General features: G+C 36.3%; 1 protein-coding gene across 1 annotated transcript; it reads left to right on the forward strand.

Moving 5' to 3' along the window:
- The first annotated feature begins 443 nt into the window (after positions 1–443).
- On the forward strand, positions 444–17,302 carry TSNAX (translin associated factor X). Its single transcript, XM_081943030.1, has 6 exons — positions 444–792; positions 3,701–3,802; positions 4,216–4,330; positions 5,778–5,908; positions 13,581–13,705; positions 15,424–17,302. The coding sequence occupies exons 1-6, from the start codon at positions 777–779 to the stop codon at positions 15,799–15,801; spliced, it is 867 nt and encodes a 288-aa protein (XP_081799156.1). The 5' UTR covers positions 444–776; the 3' UTR covers positions 15,802–17,302.
- The last annotated feature ends 315 nt before the right edge of the window (positions 17,303–17,617 follow it).

Consider the following 17,617-nt stretch of genomic DNA (forward strand, 5'->3'; position numbering starts at 1 on the left):
ATTTTCACTTTAGAGAGCCATATCTATGACTACCTATTGTTACTTTATTTTATTTTGTACCTCAGTATTTAATTTTCATAGTATACATTATAAGGAATCCACCTTCTAAATATTTAACATTAATCTAGAAACCAAGAAATCTAAAATGTTAACAATCCAGATCTTTCACTTTCCGCTTTATTTTCCACAACGAAAACTTCCTTTTAACTTTGATTAACAAACGGTCATAATCGGCATATTTCAAATCTATAAGTATTTCAGGCCACAATTCTGATTCCAGCTCTCATTCCTCCCAATCGAATCCCGAAGTTCTTACATTCGCAGTATAGTGCACGCTTCACTTGAAGAAAAACTACGTTTCCCACAAGGTCTTGCTCGATTATAAAATCTTTAAAAAGCCCCCATAGCAAACCGGATATGTAACTCACACACTAATGCCTGTTTAGGGAAATGAATGAATTCCTCTGCCTGCTAAAATACTTCAATAAGGCCTGACAAGAAGCCTAGCTCCTTTTCTGCTTTGGCGGAGTGGAGATGTTAATCCCAGCGGGGCTCGATTTAAGAAAATGAAAGGTTGCTCTCAGGGATCGGATTAGACACCTCGAGAGCGGTGGGAGGGCGGATGATTGAGGTCCTGAGAGGTGCGGAGACGGAATTGGAGTGAGGGAGCAGCGCCGAATCTCCGTTGACCGCGCGACAGCCGTTGGGCGCGCGTGCCGGTCGCTGAGGTCGAGCCTGACAGACGCGGAGTTGCTCGAGATCACAGCGCGGACAAGATGAGCAGCAAAGAAGGTGGCGTGGGGCAAGGGGTGGGGAGAGCCCCTCGGGCGAGGAGCAAAATGCAGGGGGCGCGGGGAAGGCCAGTGGCTGCTTTTCCTCAACTGGCTGCCTTTCCCGGGCCCTTTATTTAAACCCGGCTTCTTCATTTCATGGCTTCGTTTCAAACGCAGGTAGTCCTCGACTTACGACCACAAGCGAGGCCGAAATTTCTGTTGCTAAGTGAGACATTTGTGAAGTGAGTTTTGCCCCGTTTTACGACTTCTCCTGCCACAGTTGTTAAGCGAATCACTACAATCAATACTTTAGTCACCTGGTTGTTAAGTGAATCTGGCTTCCCCCATTGACTTTGCATGCCAGAACGATGGGAGAGGTGACCTTGGGACACAGCAATGGTCATAAACATCAACCAGTTGCCAAGCATCTGAATTTTGAACACATGATCATAGGGATATTGCAAATGCATAGAACAGTCATAAGTCACTTTTTGCAGTGATGATGTAACTTTGAATGGTCACTAAATGAACTGTTGTAAATCAAGGACCACCTGTAATAGAATAACAGAGTTGGAAGGGAGGTCTTCTAGTTCAACCCCCAGCTCAAGCAGGAGCTCTGTACCGTTAAGAATAAATGGCTGTCCAATATCGCCTTAAATATTAAAAACCTCCAGTATTGGGCAATCAACAATTTCTGGAGGCAGGTTGTTCCACTGATTAATTGTTATCACTATCAGGAAGTTTCTCTTTTGTTCTAGGTTGGATCTTTGATAGGTTTCCACCCATTGCTTCTTGTCCTGCCCTCAGAGACTTTGGAGAACAGGTTGTCCCCCTTTTGTTTATGACAGCTGCTCAGATATTGGAAAACTGCTAGCATGTCACTCCTGGTCCTTCTCTTGGTTAGACTAGACATACCCACTTCTTGCAACCAATCATCATACATTTTAGCCTCCATACTCCTTATCTTTGTTGCTCTTCTCTCTACTATTTCCAAAGTCTCCACATCTTTTTTGTATTGTGAGCAGAACTGGACACAGTATTCCAAGTGTGGTCTTACAAGGCAATATATAGCAATATTAACACTTCACATGATCATGATACTATTACCCTATTGATGCAGCCTAAGACTATTTTGCCTTTTTTGCCAGCTAAGCACACTGCTGGCTCCTATTTAAGTGGTTGTCCACTAGGACTCGTAAATCCCTCTTGCAGTTACTGTTGTTGAACTTAGCTATTCTATATATCTGTGTATTTGTTTTTCCTTGCCTACTAATAGGTGTAAACATACTTTTCTTTCCACTGAATTGCATTTTTTTGGATAGAGCCAAGTATTCAAGAATGTCTTTCTGGATCTTTTGAGCCTATCTTCTAAAGTGTTGGCTGTTCCCCCTAGCTTGGTGTCATCTGCAAAATTCATGAGTCCCCCTTTTATCCCCTCATCTAATTTGTTCATGAAGAGAATATGATAGTAGCAGTGTTCCAATATCTAAGGGGCTGCCATAAAGAAGAGATTCTCTTTGGCGGTCCTTCTAGTCCAATCCCTGCTCCAACTCTGTTATTCTGTTATGTTGAAGAGTGCTGGGTCTAAGAAGAACCTTGGGATACCCCACTGCATATTCCCTCCATGTATATGTAGTTCCATTATGGCTAAATGTTGAGTGCAGTTTGCCAACCAGTTACGGATCCATTGGATGGTGATACTTTCTATCCACATTTCTTATCTTACCAAGAAGTAGGTTGTGGTCTACTTTGTCATATGCCTTACTGGAGTCCAAGTATATCAGGGGTCTCCAAACTTGGCAACTTTAAGACTTGTGGTCCACAAGTCTTAAAGTTGCCAAGTTTGGACACCCCTGAAGTATATGATATTCACAGCATTTTGTTGGTCCACTAATTTAGCAACTTTGTCAAAAATTGCAATAAGTTTTGTTTGTCACAAATCCATGTTGACTTCTAATAATAGATTTGGTTTCTTCTGGGTGTTTGCAGCTTTATTGTTTGATTACCTATCCTATATGCTGGTATTCTTCCTTAGTTATGTGGCATACTTTCCATTTTTTATATTTTCCCTTTTTGTCTTTCAGTTTAACATTGCTGCATTTTCTTGTCTTCTGTAATCCTATTCTTGTTCTTCCTAATTTTTTCCCCTTGTATTTAATCCCCAGACGGAGTTTAGGCATCAATAACAAGGAAAAAAAAAACTTGTTGACCTTAAAATGAATACAACCAAATTTCCAAAGGTTACTTTTTGGCAGGGAGCTCTTGTGCCTGTAGCAATTATGATGAAGCACATCACGTAATGGAAGAGGCAGAAACCCACCATCTGAAATATTCTATTTATATGTACAGTCCAGAAGTTCACATGTCAGAGCGTAGCATTGTTTTTGTTGCTTTTTATTTACACATAGGGCAAGACTGGGCAATGTATACTTCCCCAGAATGCAGATTTTAACAATTCTGTTTTAATGGCTATTTCACTTAAAACATAGAAGTATTATCTGGAGAGAAAAACACATTGTCCATGAAAGTAGGAAAACATGAAATGCAATTAATATTATATTACTTGTATGCTAGTTCAATCAATTGAATGTAATAAATGTAAAAACGGTTTGCTGACCTTTTGAAACAATCAAAATCAGCTGACTATGTTTCCTCATTGTTTTGAATGATAAGCTATATAGGTTATATATGAAGTGCCATCACCTTGTTTGGCAGTTAGTTCTAGTCTTAAAATACCATTAAATCAAAGTTTCCAGATCAGTAGACTGAATCCAGTATTCAGTACAAAATGGTGAATGGAATTGTGGATAGTTTTCTAGTTTCACAAATGCATATGATATGGGCATTTGGGCTATGAAAAGTTGTGAACATTTTTTTGAGAACTATATTATAATTTGGTAATACTTTTTTCAATCTTACACAAACAGGTGGATTCAGAAAAAGGAAACATGACAATTTTCCACATGGTCAAAGGAGGGAAGAGAAAGATAGCATCAATTTTTCTTCATCCATAATGACATCCTTCAAGAGTAAGTAATTTTAAAGGACTTATTTATGGCACATATACTTGTATATGAAGTGATGATATATGTGATTTTTCCATGCAATTCCTCTTAAGGTATAATAGAACCCATTCTGCACCATTTCTATAACAGAGTACTGTTTTTTTCTTTGATGTGTGTGAATTGGACACAATTCGTTAAAGGTTTAGGTCAGAATTTTTGCAGAAAGAATGAAGTTTATTAAACTATTTAGCAAACTTTTAACATTCTAAACAGTTAAGCTGTATTTAAACAAAGGTTAAAATGTATTTTAGTAGCTTTATGAGTTTTTCAGAATATGTGAAATCTGTTTTGGTACAGCTATATATTTTGTAGAGTTTGCATGTTCATTTCTGTATTTCTAATATTGTTTCATTATATTTATTGACATTCATTTCCAGTGTTTCAGCTGGAACTTGATACAAGACATGATAAATATGAAAGACTTGTGAAACTTAGTCGTGACATAACTATTGAAAGTAAAAGGACCATATTCCTACTTCATAGAATTTCCAGGCAGGTATCTATGTTTGTATTTCGTATTTCCTAATATATATACCTTTCGCTTTGGTCAGATATGCAAAAGCAAAGGAATCCTGTAATAAGTAAAATTAAAAAAAGAAGAGAATGGAGGGAAGAAATTTTTTAAAATATTTTTTGAATATATAAGCTGCCAACCAGTGACGTGCGGTGAGGTTTATGACTGGTGAGGCACTGACACAGTGCTGGGTTTCAAATATTTTTAGACTTGTTGACTTCAACTCCCAGAATTCCACAGCCAGGCATGCTCAGTTCCAATTTAAAGCGACAGCATTTGTTTTTCTCCTTTGCTCCTTCTTTCTTTTTCTTTTTCTTCTCCTTCCCCTCCTTCATCCCTCTCTCCCTTCCTCCCCCTCTCTCAAACACACACACACACACACACACACACACAGAAGTTGGATTGGACTATCTCTCCTACCCCTTCCCTCTCTCACTCACTCTCAAACAAACCCCCCCACACACAAAAGTTGGATTGGATATCTTTTCCAGTGGCTTGAAAGCAGCTCCTCTGCCATCCCCCCCCCCCCCATTCCTCTGCTGCCTTTCCCAAACACCTCCACCATTGCAAATGCAGCCTGCTGTCTGGGTGGGAAATGCCTGGAACACAATAAAGCCCACCCACCACCTCCTGCTGGCAGGCTGGGGTGAGAGGAGAGGCAGAGAAGCTGGAGGGGAGCCGAGCCTTCCAAAAGAAAGAGGCTGGGGGGAAGTGTGTGTACTACAGCATGGCTCTGCCTGGCTTCCTGCCTCCTCCTGTGGTCTCCTCAGTGCTCGCTTGTGTTCTCCCTCCCCAAGTGTAGTTTGATTGCAGATGGAGCCACGTTGCCTTTTCAAACTTGTAATCAGTGAAGCTGGGCTAGATTTTTATATAGTTTTATCCAGCTGTGTGTATGTGAGAGAGAAATGAATGGGGGCCTGGGGAGGAAGTCACTACACTTGGGGAGGGAGAGCACCAGTGAGGTTAAGCAGAGTTGATTGCAGGTGGAGCCACGTTGCCTTTTCAAACTTGTAATCAGTGAATCTGGGCTAGATTTTTATATAGTTTTATCCAGTTGTGTGTGTGAGAGAGAGAAATGAATGGGGGCCTGGGGAGGAAGTCACTACACTTGGGGAGGGAGAGCACCAGTGAGGTTAAGCAGAGTCATCCACGGTGAGGCAGCAACTAGCTCAGCTTTTTCCTTTTACTTTTTTTGTTCATGATGAGAGTGGTGAGGCTGTGCCTCACCTGCCTCACCTGACTGCACGTCACTGCCGCCAACATATATTTTGAAGTTCTAGTGCTTATAATAGTGTTTGAAAAGTATTCATGTGATAACTTTTAAAGCAAAATACAAAATGATATGTTGTATAGCATATGTCATTGCTTCTTGCTGATGTTTTAATAGCAGTCACTTTTTAATTTGATTGTTTTCTGTAATCACAGTGCTTCCAATGTAGAAGAAATACTAACAGAATCTGAAGTCAAATTGGAACTTGTGAGACAGAAGATAAAACAAGTAGCACAAGAATTGATGGGAGAAGACATGCATCAGTACCATAGAGCTATTTCTCCAGGTATGTGTGAGAAATTAAAAAAAGCAAACAAAACTTGCAAAGGGGATAATTCTGGAGATTTTATCAGTCTTGATTTTATTACATTGGGCAACATATTGATGACATCTTTTGATTCTATCACTCAGAGATAATGTTTGTTTCGATTCCATTAAAATATTTGGATATAGGATTTTGTAACATTGATTTAGGGATTGGCTTTGCATTGTACAGAAATCAGTTGCAATTTGTTCTGGACTAGCTAATTAGTGAGTTAAACCTTAATTCTGTTGTACCTATTTCTACTATAAGGAATTCTACTATAAAATTCTACTTATTTTATGTTAGATAATCAAAGAGATGCAAAAAAAAAAAATCCAGAATATTTATTTAATTATTTAAAAGACATATGTTTGCCCATCTTGTAAATCACAACTCTGTGTAACTATAAAAACTACAATAGTAATAAAAACCCCAAAGATAATAAATCAGGCACCTGATCTACAATTTTTAGTCCAACAAATAATGAAATCCTCGGGCTCTATCTCAGTGCCTGGGGAGAAACCCAACCCTTTATGGCTTTTTGGAAGCTAAATATGAGGAAGCCTGCTAGATCTCAGACAGGAAGAGGCAGCTATGGAAAAGGGATGTTTCTTGAGTCCCACCAGATTTAAGAGATGGAACCTGGAATCTCCCCACACTAGCCTAATAGAGTGGGCAGATGGAATCAGGATGAGCTATTCCACAAATAACCTGGCCTCATGCCATGCAGAGTTTTAAAAGTAATAAGCAAGAACTTGCATTGCACCTGGAAAGAAATCAGAAACCCAAAGACACTCCATCTTGCTAGGCTTGAGTCGGAGCCAGTTTCTCCTTATCCAGCCTCTCACAGGACCTGGGTCAACACTAAAATAATGCTAGCTTTGGTAGAAAAAGGAAATGACAGCATCATCATACTGTACCTTACCCAGCAGTTTTATATAGATGTTAAAGAGGAACACTGAGAGTCCTGAGATACCTCATATTGCAGGAACCTAGGGCTTGACCCCTGCCCCCTCAACACTGACTGGAATAATAGCCACAGAAATGAATTCTAGGAATGTGGGATGCCTTAGGTGAGTGGGGAAGATCCTCAGGTGCAGTCTGCACATGAGTGACTCTCTCTCAGGCTGAAAATCCTGCTTGAATTTTGGCAGGGTGGATTTTAGCTCCTGAGTGGAGCCTCCCAGGGAGCTTCTCCCCAAGGCCCATGGGAATCCTTACTTGGGACTCTGTCCGCTTATTGACAGCCACTGGGACTGGCAGGGTTGTGTTTGAGCAAAGCAGTTCTGGCAGTCATATGACATCTCACTTAATGATCACTACATGGGATTCTGGTCCCAATTATGGTAGTTAAAAGAGGATTTTTTGCACAAGAAAGAAATACATAGACATTAAGGTGACTCAACAGTACTCTCCTATTTAATGCTACAAAAGGAAACAGCTTCTCACAAATAAAAGCCAGGCCCACAATTCAATTTGGTACAGAATTACTAATGACACAGCAATTATTTCAGTTTGCTTTATATTGTTTAATTTTGTAAAAGACCTATAGTAGATTAGAAATGGGTTCAACCAATTTCAAAAAAAATCTGGCCACATTTTAATAAAGTACCAGGACTACAACTTTTATACGTGGTGGAAAATGGTACGGTAAGGTGTTATTAATATATAGCTTCTCACACCATCTTTTACTAATTTAGTGATACTATTAAATGTTAGCACTTTGTAATGAAATTCTACAACATTCAATAAGCTCATCAGGAGAAGCGTCTTTTCCAAATTTAACTCTGAATGTTATAAGTAAGAAAGAATGCCATTTTAATTGCATTTGGAATTCTTACAAAGTACTTTTATTTCTTCAAATATGTTTGTAGGACTTGATGAATGATTATATAATTAGAACAATGAATAAACTCAGAAATATAGAAATAACACGTCTATATTGGCTCAATAATTCCACACAGAGCAAGATCATGGCATTCCTCAGAAATTCTTAGAAAAGTAAATTTGGGAAAGCATACTAATTATCCAAACTATCAGAACTAAATAAGTCTGAAATTTAATTCCTTTGGTAAGCAGTAGAGTGCTTACAACAAATCCAAGGATTTTTAGGCAGGAGTTAAAAGGTCACATTCTTAGGCAGTTTTTCAGGGACAAACCATCAGTAGAATCATAGAAACTGACAGTGATTCAAGAAATGTGGAAGCATTTATTGTTTGGTGTTTTATATGTAGCCTGAGCTCCAACATAAGGTTTTAGCTAAGTTTTAATCACAACTTGCATAAGTTTCTGTATGTACACTTAGTACTGTGCCATCATACAAGATACAAGGCTTTTGCTGAGGATTTGAAGTTTAATAAAACAGGACTTATGAGAGAAAGGGCACCTGGAGAAAAGAGAAATAACATGCCAGATGTCAACTAGAAGTAGCCAAGGAAGACCATAAACAAAAAGGAATAAGTAGATCAATTTTTATGTCTTCATTTAAAAAAAAACAGATCACTAGGGAAAGATTGTTATAGGCCATTGAGGTATAAAAGTAAAAGCCACAAATAAAAACAAATATAGGACTTGGAATGTGAAGCTTCAGAATATTAAATGATAAAGAGATAGTGAAGGAATATACAGACATTTTTAAAAATGAAGTTTGTGCTTAACATTTAGGACTAAGTAACTGCTGAAAGGAACTTGTTTTGCTATTACTCATAATCCAGCTAAATAGCATGTAGTACCGAGTCCTAATATAGTTTCTGGTTTTCTACCATATCCTAATGAACCCTTTACAGCTACTTCTTGATGAATAACTTGCTTACTATCATATTTGGACATAAAATTATAAATCAGTCCTCAACCTTTCATCAGATTTGTAAGGAGGCATATAGCAGAAAAACACTTTTGCAATAAGATTTAACATCAAAGTTGTTCCAACCAAGAATCTACGTTTTGAGGCAGTCTTAAATATCAGTGTCTTTTGCAGTACTATCCATTTAAATGCAGCTGAAACTAAGCAGCTTTAATTTACTAGGATCTGCCTATGCAAAGTTTCAGCTGTTATCAAGATCCTTTCCCTGTAAGTGGCTGTTGCTTTGCTAGCTGCCGCTTTTTCCTTTCGTTATGCACGTGTTTCTAATTTCAGGTCAGTGATCTGCATTGTGCTTGGGAATGGAAATGCCCACATTTGGTCTTTCAGTGCTGGTATTGTGTTTAGTTTCTCAAGGTCTGAATTGTTAGGTTCATTACCTTGATCCCCTTTTGAGAAAGACCTTGTCTCATGATGATGCTCTGGTTGTTTTCAGACATTTTAATTGCTTAGAAAAGACAAAGAGAATATTGAGAATCATATTAGTAGACAAGGATAAAGATCTCATTGTGAACAGATAGTGACATCCAAAGATTACTCTTCCACAGTGTTTGAGTGGAGAGAAAAAGATCAGTCTACCCTTATGTATAAAAAGTAGTACTTTTTAATACTTTTGTACTTTTTATAAAACATATTAATGAGCTACTGTACATATTTTTTTGGTTTAAGCATTTGTTTTAATATTGGTTTAATACTTGGTTTCTGTGAGTTGGGCTTGACTCCTGGTTCCTCTATGGATTGTTGTTCACTGTTGTCTTCTCTTTAGCCAGTATATTTAGCCTTGTTTTTATTTCTTCCATTTCCAATAGGTCATTTGCAAAAATCTTCTAGTGCAAATGATTACTAGATAACAGAAAAGAATAACAGTTTTTGTATGCTACCTAACGGTTATGTGGATGTTTGCAGCGTATGTATGGCAGCTCAGTCAACACGTAGAAGTGCTCGTGCCTGCTTACAGAGTGGTATCCTTAAACAGGCATAAATACAATGTTTTATAACAAGATATAGATTTCAAAATCATCTTATCCTGTTGCTTTTACATTTCCTAGAATGTTTTTAGCTGGAGGCAGCAATGTAATACTTCAAATAGGTTTTGAAATCATTCTTTCACATTGTTCAAGGAATAGAGTTGTCAAATTATACATGTTACTGAAATTATTTTCAGGACCATCTGAAGCATTAAAAAGCTTCTATTTTGTATTGTTTGCAAGCAAAAGCTGTTGCTTTTTGGGAAAATAAGCATTTAAATTTTTTGACTCCAGCGGCTTTAGCACTAACTTTTAATGAGTACCATTTGAACTTTTAATGGTCAGCAATCACAGCAAGATGATATTGTACTTCAGAAATTTTGTATAGTACAGAACCCATTTTATGGTATGGCACTCAAACTTTACATAATCAGAACAATTGTAGGATTTTAATGACATGCTGAGACAAAGTAACTGAAGATCTTAGTTTGTACATCTTAACTAAATTGGTTGTATTGTTTTATGTTATTTAGATTTTATCAAAAATGGTTTTTACAACAAAGGTTAAAGAATTGAATAATCTTTTTAATTTTTTTTTATGTAATTACAATAGTGACGCTAACAAAAAAAAATCTAACAAAGATATACAAAGATTGAGTGTAATAATCATATATCTATAAATAGAAGTGCCATAAATACGATTCCTGGGAATATTGTTTGGCGTTGGTTGTTACGAAATGCTTTTTTTGGGGTTACTCCAAGCCACTGTTCTTTGACTTAAAGATAAAATAATTCTGGCAAAGCACTAAAGAAGTTCCACTTTTTCCCTCATTAAGACTAGTGCTAATGGCATGCAGAACATTTCCCCTAAGGATACTCAAATGCTGAGTATAGTACTAATAATTGAACAATAACAAAAATGATGACTGTTTTCTACACATTTCTTAAAGTACAGATTGTCCCAAGGGACAATTAAACAAGCAAACAAAGATACACTGAAATAACTAGTTAAAAAACAAAGGCAGACCAACTTTTGCACATTGTTATTGTTATCTTTTTGTAGTTACTTTTGAAGTATGTTCGCAATAAAAAAATACCTCTTTCCTCCTATGTAAAGGATATATATCCTTTGGAATATGTGAACAATCTGGCTTTAAAACTGAAATAGTGGTAGGCAAATGCAAGATTTATTTTACACAGTAGTTGCTTTTGTTATTCTAATAGTGTTACTGTGGTTGAAAAGTTAATTTTATTTAATAAAGGGAATTCCCATATATTTCAGTTTAGTGCCTTACATTAAATAAGACTTTTCCTTAATATAAATATCCTCTATTATGAAATATATGTGAATAAAGTGTGAATTTTGTTTTTGGATATTCTATGCTTGTTTAGTTGGAAGTAAATGTTACCACGATCAATAGAAATTCTGTTTTGTAGCATGTATGCATATGAATTTACCTATATAGCCATAAATAAGTCTTCCATAATCCATCAAGCACTATTATTATGTACTTACAAAGTAGAAGAAAGTACCGTATTTTTCAGAGTATAAGACGCACTAAGATTTTGAAGAGGCAAATTAAAAAAAAAAGTTTTTGCATTCTGCAGACCTCCCGAAAACAGCCGTTTTTTTAAAAAGGGCATGAATAGCCTTTAGGGGCTGGGGCAAAATTGAGCAAAAAACAGCCTGTTTTTCATTCATTTCTGCCCTCCCCAGCCCCCAGGGGCATTCTGCAAGCCTCCTAAAGGCTATGCATGGCCATTTTGGTGAAGGGGCGGGGTTTCGGAAGGCAAAAAATGCTGTATTCAGTGTATAAGACGCACCCAGATTTTCAGCCTCTTTTTTGAGGGAAAAGGGTGCGTCTTATACTCTGAAAAATACGGTAGTCTAAAAGTTGATACAGGGAGAACAGCAGAGGGAAATTGCTAATATAATTGAGCAAGAAATTGCTTTGTGTGTTTGAATTAGAGAAGAACATAAAATGGGAAAATAATGGTGGATCCCTACAAGACACACAGTTGGGCAGCAGATTGGATTGTTGCTAGCTGCTCCATTCTTAGCTCTCCTTCCCTTAGTCATATGACCAGAAGACCCTACTCTGTTTTCCAGTGCACACATACGAAACACAAAGATGTAAGCAGAACAAAATATAAATGCTTCTTACCATGATTTCTCTAGCGGCATTGGAAAGAATTCCAGAATCATACTCTGCATGTTTTCCCTATTGGTTTATATGTTAATCTTATATTTTAAGAGATGGGGGAAGGGTAGTATAAAATGAACACATATTGATTCAATGTATCTTATGTATCAAGGTATCTCCATTCTAAATTCTCATTGCTAAGGAAGTGTACAAAGGCTGCCTTATAAACTACTCACTTCCCAACAGTGAGATTCCTAAGTAATTTTTTTCTTGGAAACAACCCAAAACTAAAAGCAGGAAGATGTTGTTGGATGAAATAGTGAAGTGGGATAGGGATATTTTTTTTCCACCTTGGGGATTATTTGTGAAAGTAACGGATGTCCTTCCATTAAAACTACAATGTATTTAAAACATCCTTTTACCTGCTTACCAAAATTACCTTTTGTCAAGGTCTTGGGTCATTTTAAATGTTATTCCAAGCTGCTTTTTTTGTGGAGAACTTCTGAAAGGCACGTATTTAATGTCAAACATTTATTGTAAGAAAGAAGATACTGTTAAAATAAATCTCAATGTAATTTACGGACTAATGTGTGTAGAATATGGACAATCTATTTTTCTTTTAATTTACGGGAACAACTTGTAATGTTCATGCAACATCACAACCTATGAGCTGCACTGGTTTCCAGTAAGTGTATGTAATGCAAGGCGTTAGTTACTACCTTTAACGTTATGCAAGGCATAGGACTTGCTCGCAAAGTATTGGCCTTCATGTGTCATTTAAACATTGCTGTCTTATGGGACCTGGGAAGTATGCCTTTTCAGTGGCTGCTCTTGTGCTCTGAAACAATCCCCTTCCTCCCACATGATATATAACTGGCCCCAAACTTGCTGGTCCTTAAAAAGTGTTTCCCTCAGGAATTGGGGTCTAATTGAATAAAGCCCCATGTCCTCCTGTTTATTTTTATCGTATACTGACAGAGTCACATTGTTTGATTTTGGTGGATACATAAATGTTTGAAACAAACACATCCTGTTTTTCTATTTTTAATTCAATGCAGTCATGACATATAGCTTTACTTACTTATTATCCAATGAATCCCTCACATTTCAAATTGTGTCTTATGTATAGATTATATCAAGCAAAATGGAAGGGCGACTATCAATGAGCATCTATCTAAAGAATATAAAAGATTCAGATAATTAAATGTGTGTTTATAAAAACAAACTGAATACACTTTTTTGTTATATTGTTTTTTGAGTTCCTAAGCTAAGAATTGAGGACCAGCATTTTTTCCCTAAGTATTGAAAATACATGCAGTAATTTATGTTGACCATTTTCCCATAGATTAATTCTCACCTTAATCTCATGTTCTCGATGTCTGAGAATCTTCCAGTCATGCTGATTTTATTTCCATGATACTTTACTATATTAGCTTGGGTAGAGAGAAACAAATATTTGATAGTATGCTTTTCCAAGAATCACTGCAGTAAAGGCTTTGGAATACTAATCATTGCAACTAAAATTGTCATGCATAATCTAAAAGAATCTCCAATGCATAACCTAAAAAAGTCTGTATCAGTCAAAAAGTGATTAAAAGCTGACATCCCTAAAATATCACTTAAACTCTTTTACTGTGAATCCCTACAGGATAATATATTTTACATATTTCCATGTCAACCAGGTCTTCAAGAGTATGTGGAAGCTGTTTCATTTCAGTATTTTATCAAAACCCGCTCATTAATTAGCTTAGAGGACATCAATAAACAACTGATATTTACAGAAGATATTAAAGAAGAAGAAAGGAAGGTACTATAAATAATTTTGTCTATACAATTTTCACGATTCATTCTTCATTTCTAAATGGATATTATAATTGATATAGAGGATAGATAATACGCCAATGATGTGATCATGAAAACTCTCCTTGTGTTCCCATTTCCTGCAAGTCGTCTTTTGTCTCCCCTTTTCAGGGAGGTGGTTTGAAAATCTTCACTTTTTTCTTTTGGGGTTGGGAAAAACATGTTTGCATTTCTGTTATCAAAAACATATTTTTATTTTGTCACTATTACTCCTAGCATAACCTTTTCCTTTAAAATACAACTGAATAATAAAAGAATAGCAGCATTGGGAATATATTAAGAGTGTGAAGATAATATTGTGGTCCCCTGACAGATAAAATTAAGAAAAGGTTTCTTTAGGGTAATGTCTGTAGGGAAGCCTGACCTGCAAGAATCTCTTTATTTATTTATTTTGTTTCATTTGAACGTTGGAATTATTTTTCCATTTACAAAACTGGTTATAGAAAAAGGTTATAAAGCTATACTAGATATACTGTCTGGACTCCAAAATTACAGGAAGCTCTAATTCTTGTCTGCCATCCCATTGAACTCTGGTTTCCTTCATCAGCCCTTACATGGACTCTAGCTTCCCATACCTCCAGTCATTCCACTAAGTAGCAGCCATGGAGTATTAGACTAGCTGGCAACTGCTCGTCCTTTCCTCTGTTCAAAATGAGTACCATACTTCCATTACTTGTAGAGCTTTGCAGAATGAGTTCTTAGCTTCTCATTTCTGTTCTAAAGGGTTTTTTTTAGCCATTTGGAATTTTTAGTCAATCAAATCTTGCTGCTTAAAAATTGCATATATCTATTCCAATGTTCTCAACCTTGGCCTTTAAGCTGTGAGGATTTCAACTTCCAGAATTTCCGAGCCAGCCAGCAAATTTCCATTCTTTCTTAGACTCTTCCTCTTTGGCTCATGTACACTGCTTCTGTGAAATTGACAAATTGTTGAACTTGCATGTATCTAAGTGTCTGTGAAAGTGATCGGTTTCTTTAGATATGTCAATCTCGCCCTCAGTTGATGCTTGGATAAAGAGTACATCTTGACGATCTTGATAAATTTTATGAATCTTTGTTGATTAAGGAATTTTTTTTAATTCAGTTCATTAAACTGTGAAAGCAAACAGCAATATATATTAATTTATTACACAGTGATGATGATAAATATATAGTGGCAAAATATTTATTGTTTTCAAAATAGAAATAGTGCAGCAGTAGAAATAGAAGATACACACCCACCTACCATGTGCAGCTGCTCTTTGATTTAGAAACTGGCATCTTGCCTGCTGAAGAGTTGATGAACATGAAGTTTCCATAAAAAATACAGCGATAATTCTTTCCTAGCTGAACTCCTATTTCTTACTACTTGGCTAGCAACAATGTAAGACTTACCTGGTGTGAAGATGATTTTTCATGCCATGTAATTGTGGATGGCAAAGGAAATTTACTATGTAAAAAGGTATTAATATGCTATTAATATTATGCCACCAAAAATAGAGTTCACTTGGGACTAATGAAAAAGATATGAAAATTGCAAGTCTTCCACACAGGAAGTCATCCATTAAAAAGTTCCAAAGCAAGGCCACTTTCTTTCTAAAATTGTTTTGGTTAATTTCCTGAATTGTTTTACAAATTGAATTTTCTCTCTGTGATAAACTGTTTTGTATTCTGTTGTATTACTAGCCATCTTCAGATTCTCCTAATAAGGAAAACAGCACCTGGAACATAAAAGTGACACCTGTGGATTATCTTCTGGGAGTGGCTGATCTAACTGGAGAATTGATGCGGATGTGTATTAATAGTGTTGGCAATGGTGATATAGATACTCCATTTGAGCTGAGTCAATTCCTGTGTGAGATTTATGATGGCTTTTCTTACATTGGTAACACTGGACCGTATGAAGTTTCTAAGAAGCTCTATACTTTGAAACAGAGCTTAGCTAAAGTGGAGAATGCCTGTTATACACTGAAAGTCAGGGGTTCTGAGATACCAAAGCATATGCTAGCTGATGTGTTCTCCAGTAAAACAGAAATAATTGACCAAGAAGATGGGCTTTCTTAAGCGTAATGGGAACCTCACAACACAGAAGATCAAAAACTACAGGATCAGTGCAAAGCCAAGCCCTGGATTTGCTTATCAGAAATATTAGCCATAATTCATGTTTTATGAATAGCTGAAGTAGAATATGTTGCATTCTAAAACTGTTATTGTGTAATGATTTAACACCTCCCACCCCTCCCCAAGCTTATCGCCCAGTGAAAATGTTGTTTTTATACAGGGACCACTTCTTATATTCTCTACTTCAGTATTGTGGGCATACTGCAGGTTACCTTAAACCAGGTACCAGTGAAGGACCATAGTCCATAATATACATGCAACATGATAATGATTTGCTTTGTTTCATTGTTGCTATTATTTAAGTGGTTAAAATCTTCGACTGTTCAGTATGTTGTGGTTAAAATTTACATGTTCATTTTTAAATGACTGAAGAGAAAGTTAATTGAGCGTGAAAGAATCTAGGAAAAGCTAACAAGTTTAGCTTATATTATTCTTTGGGTACTTTCATAATATGCCTTTTTTGTATCTTAATGTTGACTTTTTATAGGTAAGTTAATACTAACATCTTGCAAATTAAGCCAACCAAAAGCAGATAACTTGTAAAGAGTTTTAGCATAAATAGAATCAGTGGGTATACCCAGTTAAAGTATACACTGTGGAAGGATTTGAAAGATAATGCTCAAGAAAATAAATAAGAAAAAATATTTGAAATATGGTTTAAAACTGAAGTTGACAGAATTTGTAAATTATGTATCTGTCCTATGTATGTTCTTTAAAGGATTATGACATTGTTTTGTGTATTTAGTTAATCTCTTGCTTCAGATTCTTGATTAGCCACTCCAGCTTTAGACTTTTAACTTCCTTTCTGTGAACAGAATAGAATAAAATTTATAGAACAGGCTTTCCTGCTTCCCTTTTCTCTGTGTAGCTCTGTATCTCTTGTAAATCTGTTCCTGAGAACAGGGAACTCTTGAGCATGGTGTGGAATAAATTATAAAAGGCCTGGTTGGTAGAAATTCCTTCTACGAATGTAAGACTTCAGGATCCAAGTCATTGTGTTCTGTGAGAAATGTAAACATAAAAGTAGATGAGGATCCAGGCTCTCCACTATACACAAACACATTGAATTTCCTACCACAGTTCTTCCATATTTTTATATTCCCAATACTTAGCATGGCCTATTTTCAGATATATGATATAGTGCAGCAGTATTTTGCCACCTTTTTAAAAATCACCAGATTTCTCATGTGATAAAAATTTAGAAAGTAGTGTTTTCCTCCCATTATAAGGCTTAATAATGTTTCTACATTTTTATATAATAAACAAAGGCATCTTGTAAAAGTATTAATTGTTCGGCATTTGTTTTTTTCTGACAAGATATTTTTTTCTCATCATTCTTTAATGAAGGGAAACCATTTCTTCTGTGACACGTTTCAGTTTGCCACAGTAAACTTGTATGTAATTATTATTTGCACAAAAAATAAAATTTATAATTGTAATATTGCTCTAAATGCTCATAATTTTGGATCAGCTTGCTTACAAGATAAAATAGGTATTTGCAGTTCATTGCTTGTTGAGTTTGCAATACATTATTTGGAGAGATCAAAAGAAAAACTGTTGTTTGATTTTTAATGGGTCAGAGGCATCCATGCTTCCTTCTTTAGCACTTACAAGATTCCCTGCTGAAGTTTTACCCCATCCCCAAAGTGATGGTGGCAGTGGCAAATTGCAAACAAAATTTCAAACTTAGCATCTTTACAGAAATGCCTCTGTATGGCTTCTCATAGATCCCATAAGCAATATTAGAAATGAAAATGGT

Source organism: Natrix helvetica (genome assembly GCF_964273705.1).
Source record: "Natrix helvetica genome assembly, chromosome: 2".
In the NCBI taxonomy this organism is placed as follows: domain Eukaryota; kingdom Metazoa; phylum Chordata; class Lepidosauria; order Squamata; family Natricidae; genus Natrix; species Natrix helvetica.

Bases quoted from the DNA above. Each gene is read 5' to 3' on its own strand.
- TSNAX (XM_081943030.1), top strand. The intron at 4,331-5,777 runs GCAGGTATCTAT...CTGTAATCACAG, and splicing joins CTACTTCATAGAATTTCCAG to TGCTTCCAATGTAGAAGAAA. The intron at 5,909-13,580 runs GTATGTGTGAGA...CATGTCAACCAG, and splicing joins CCATAGAGCTATTTCTCCAG to GTCTTCAAGAGTATGTGGAA.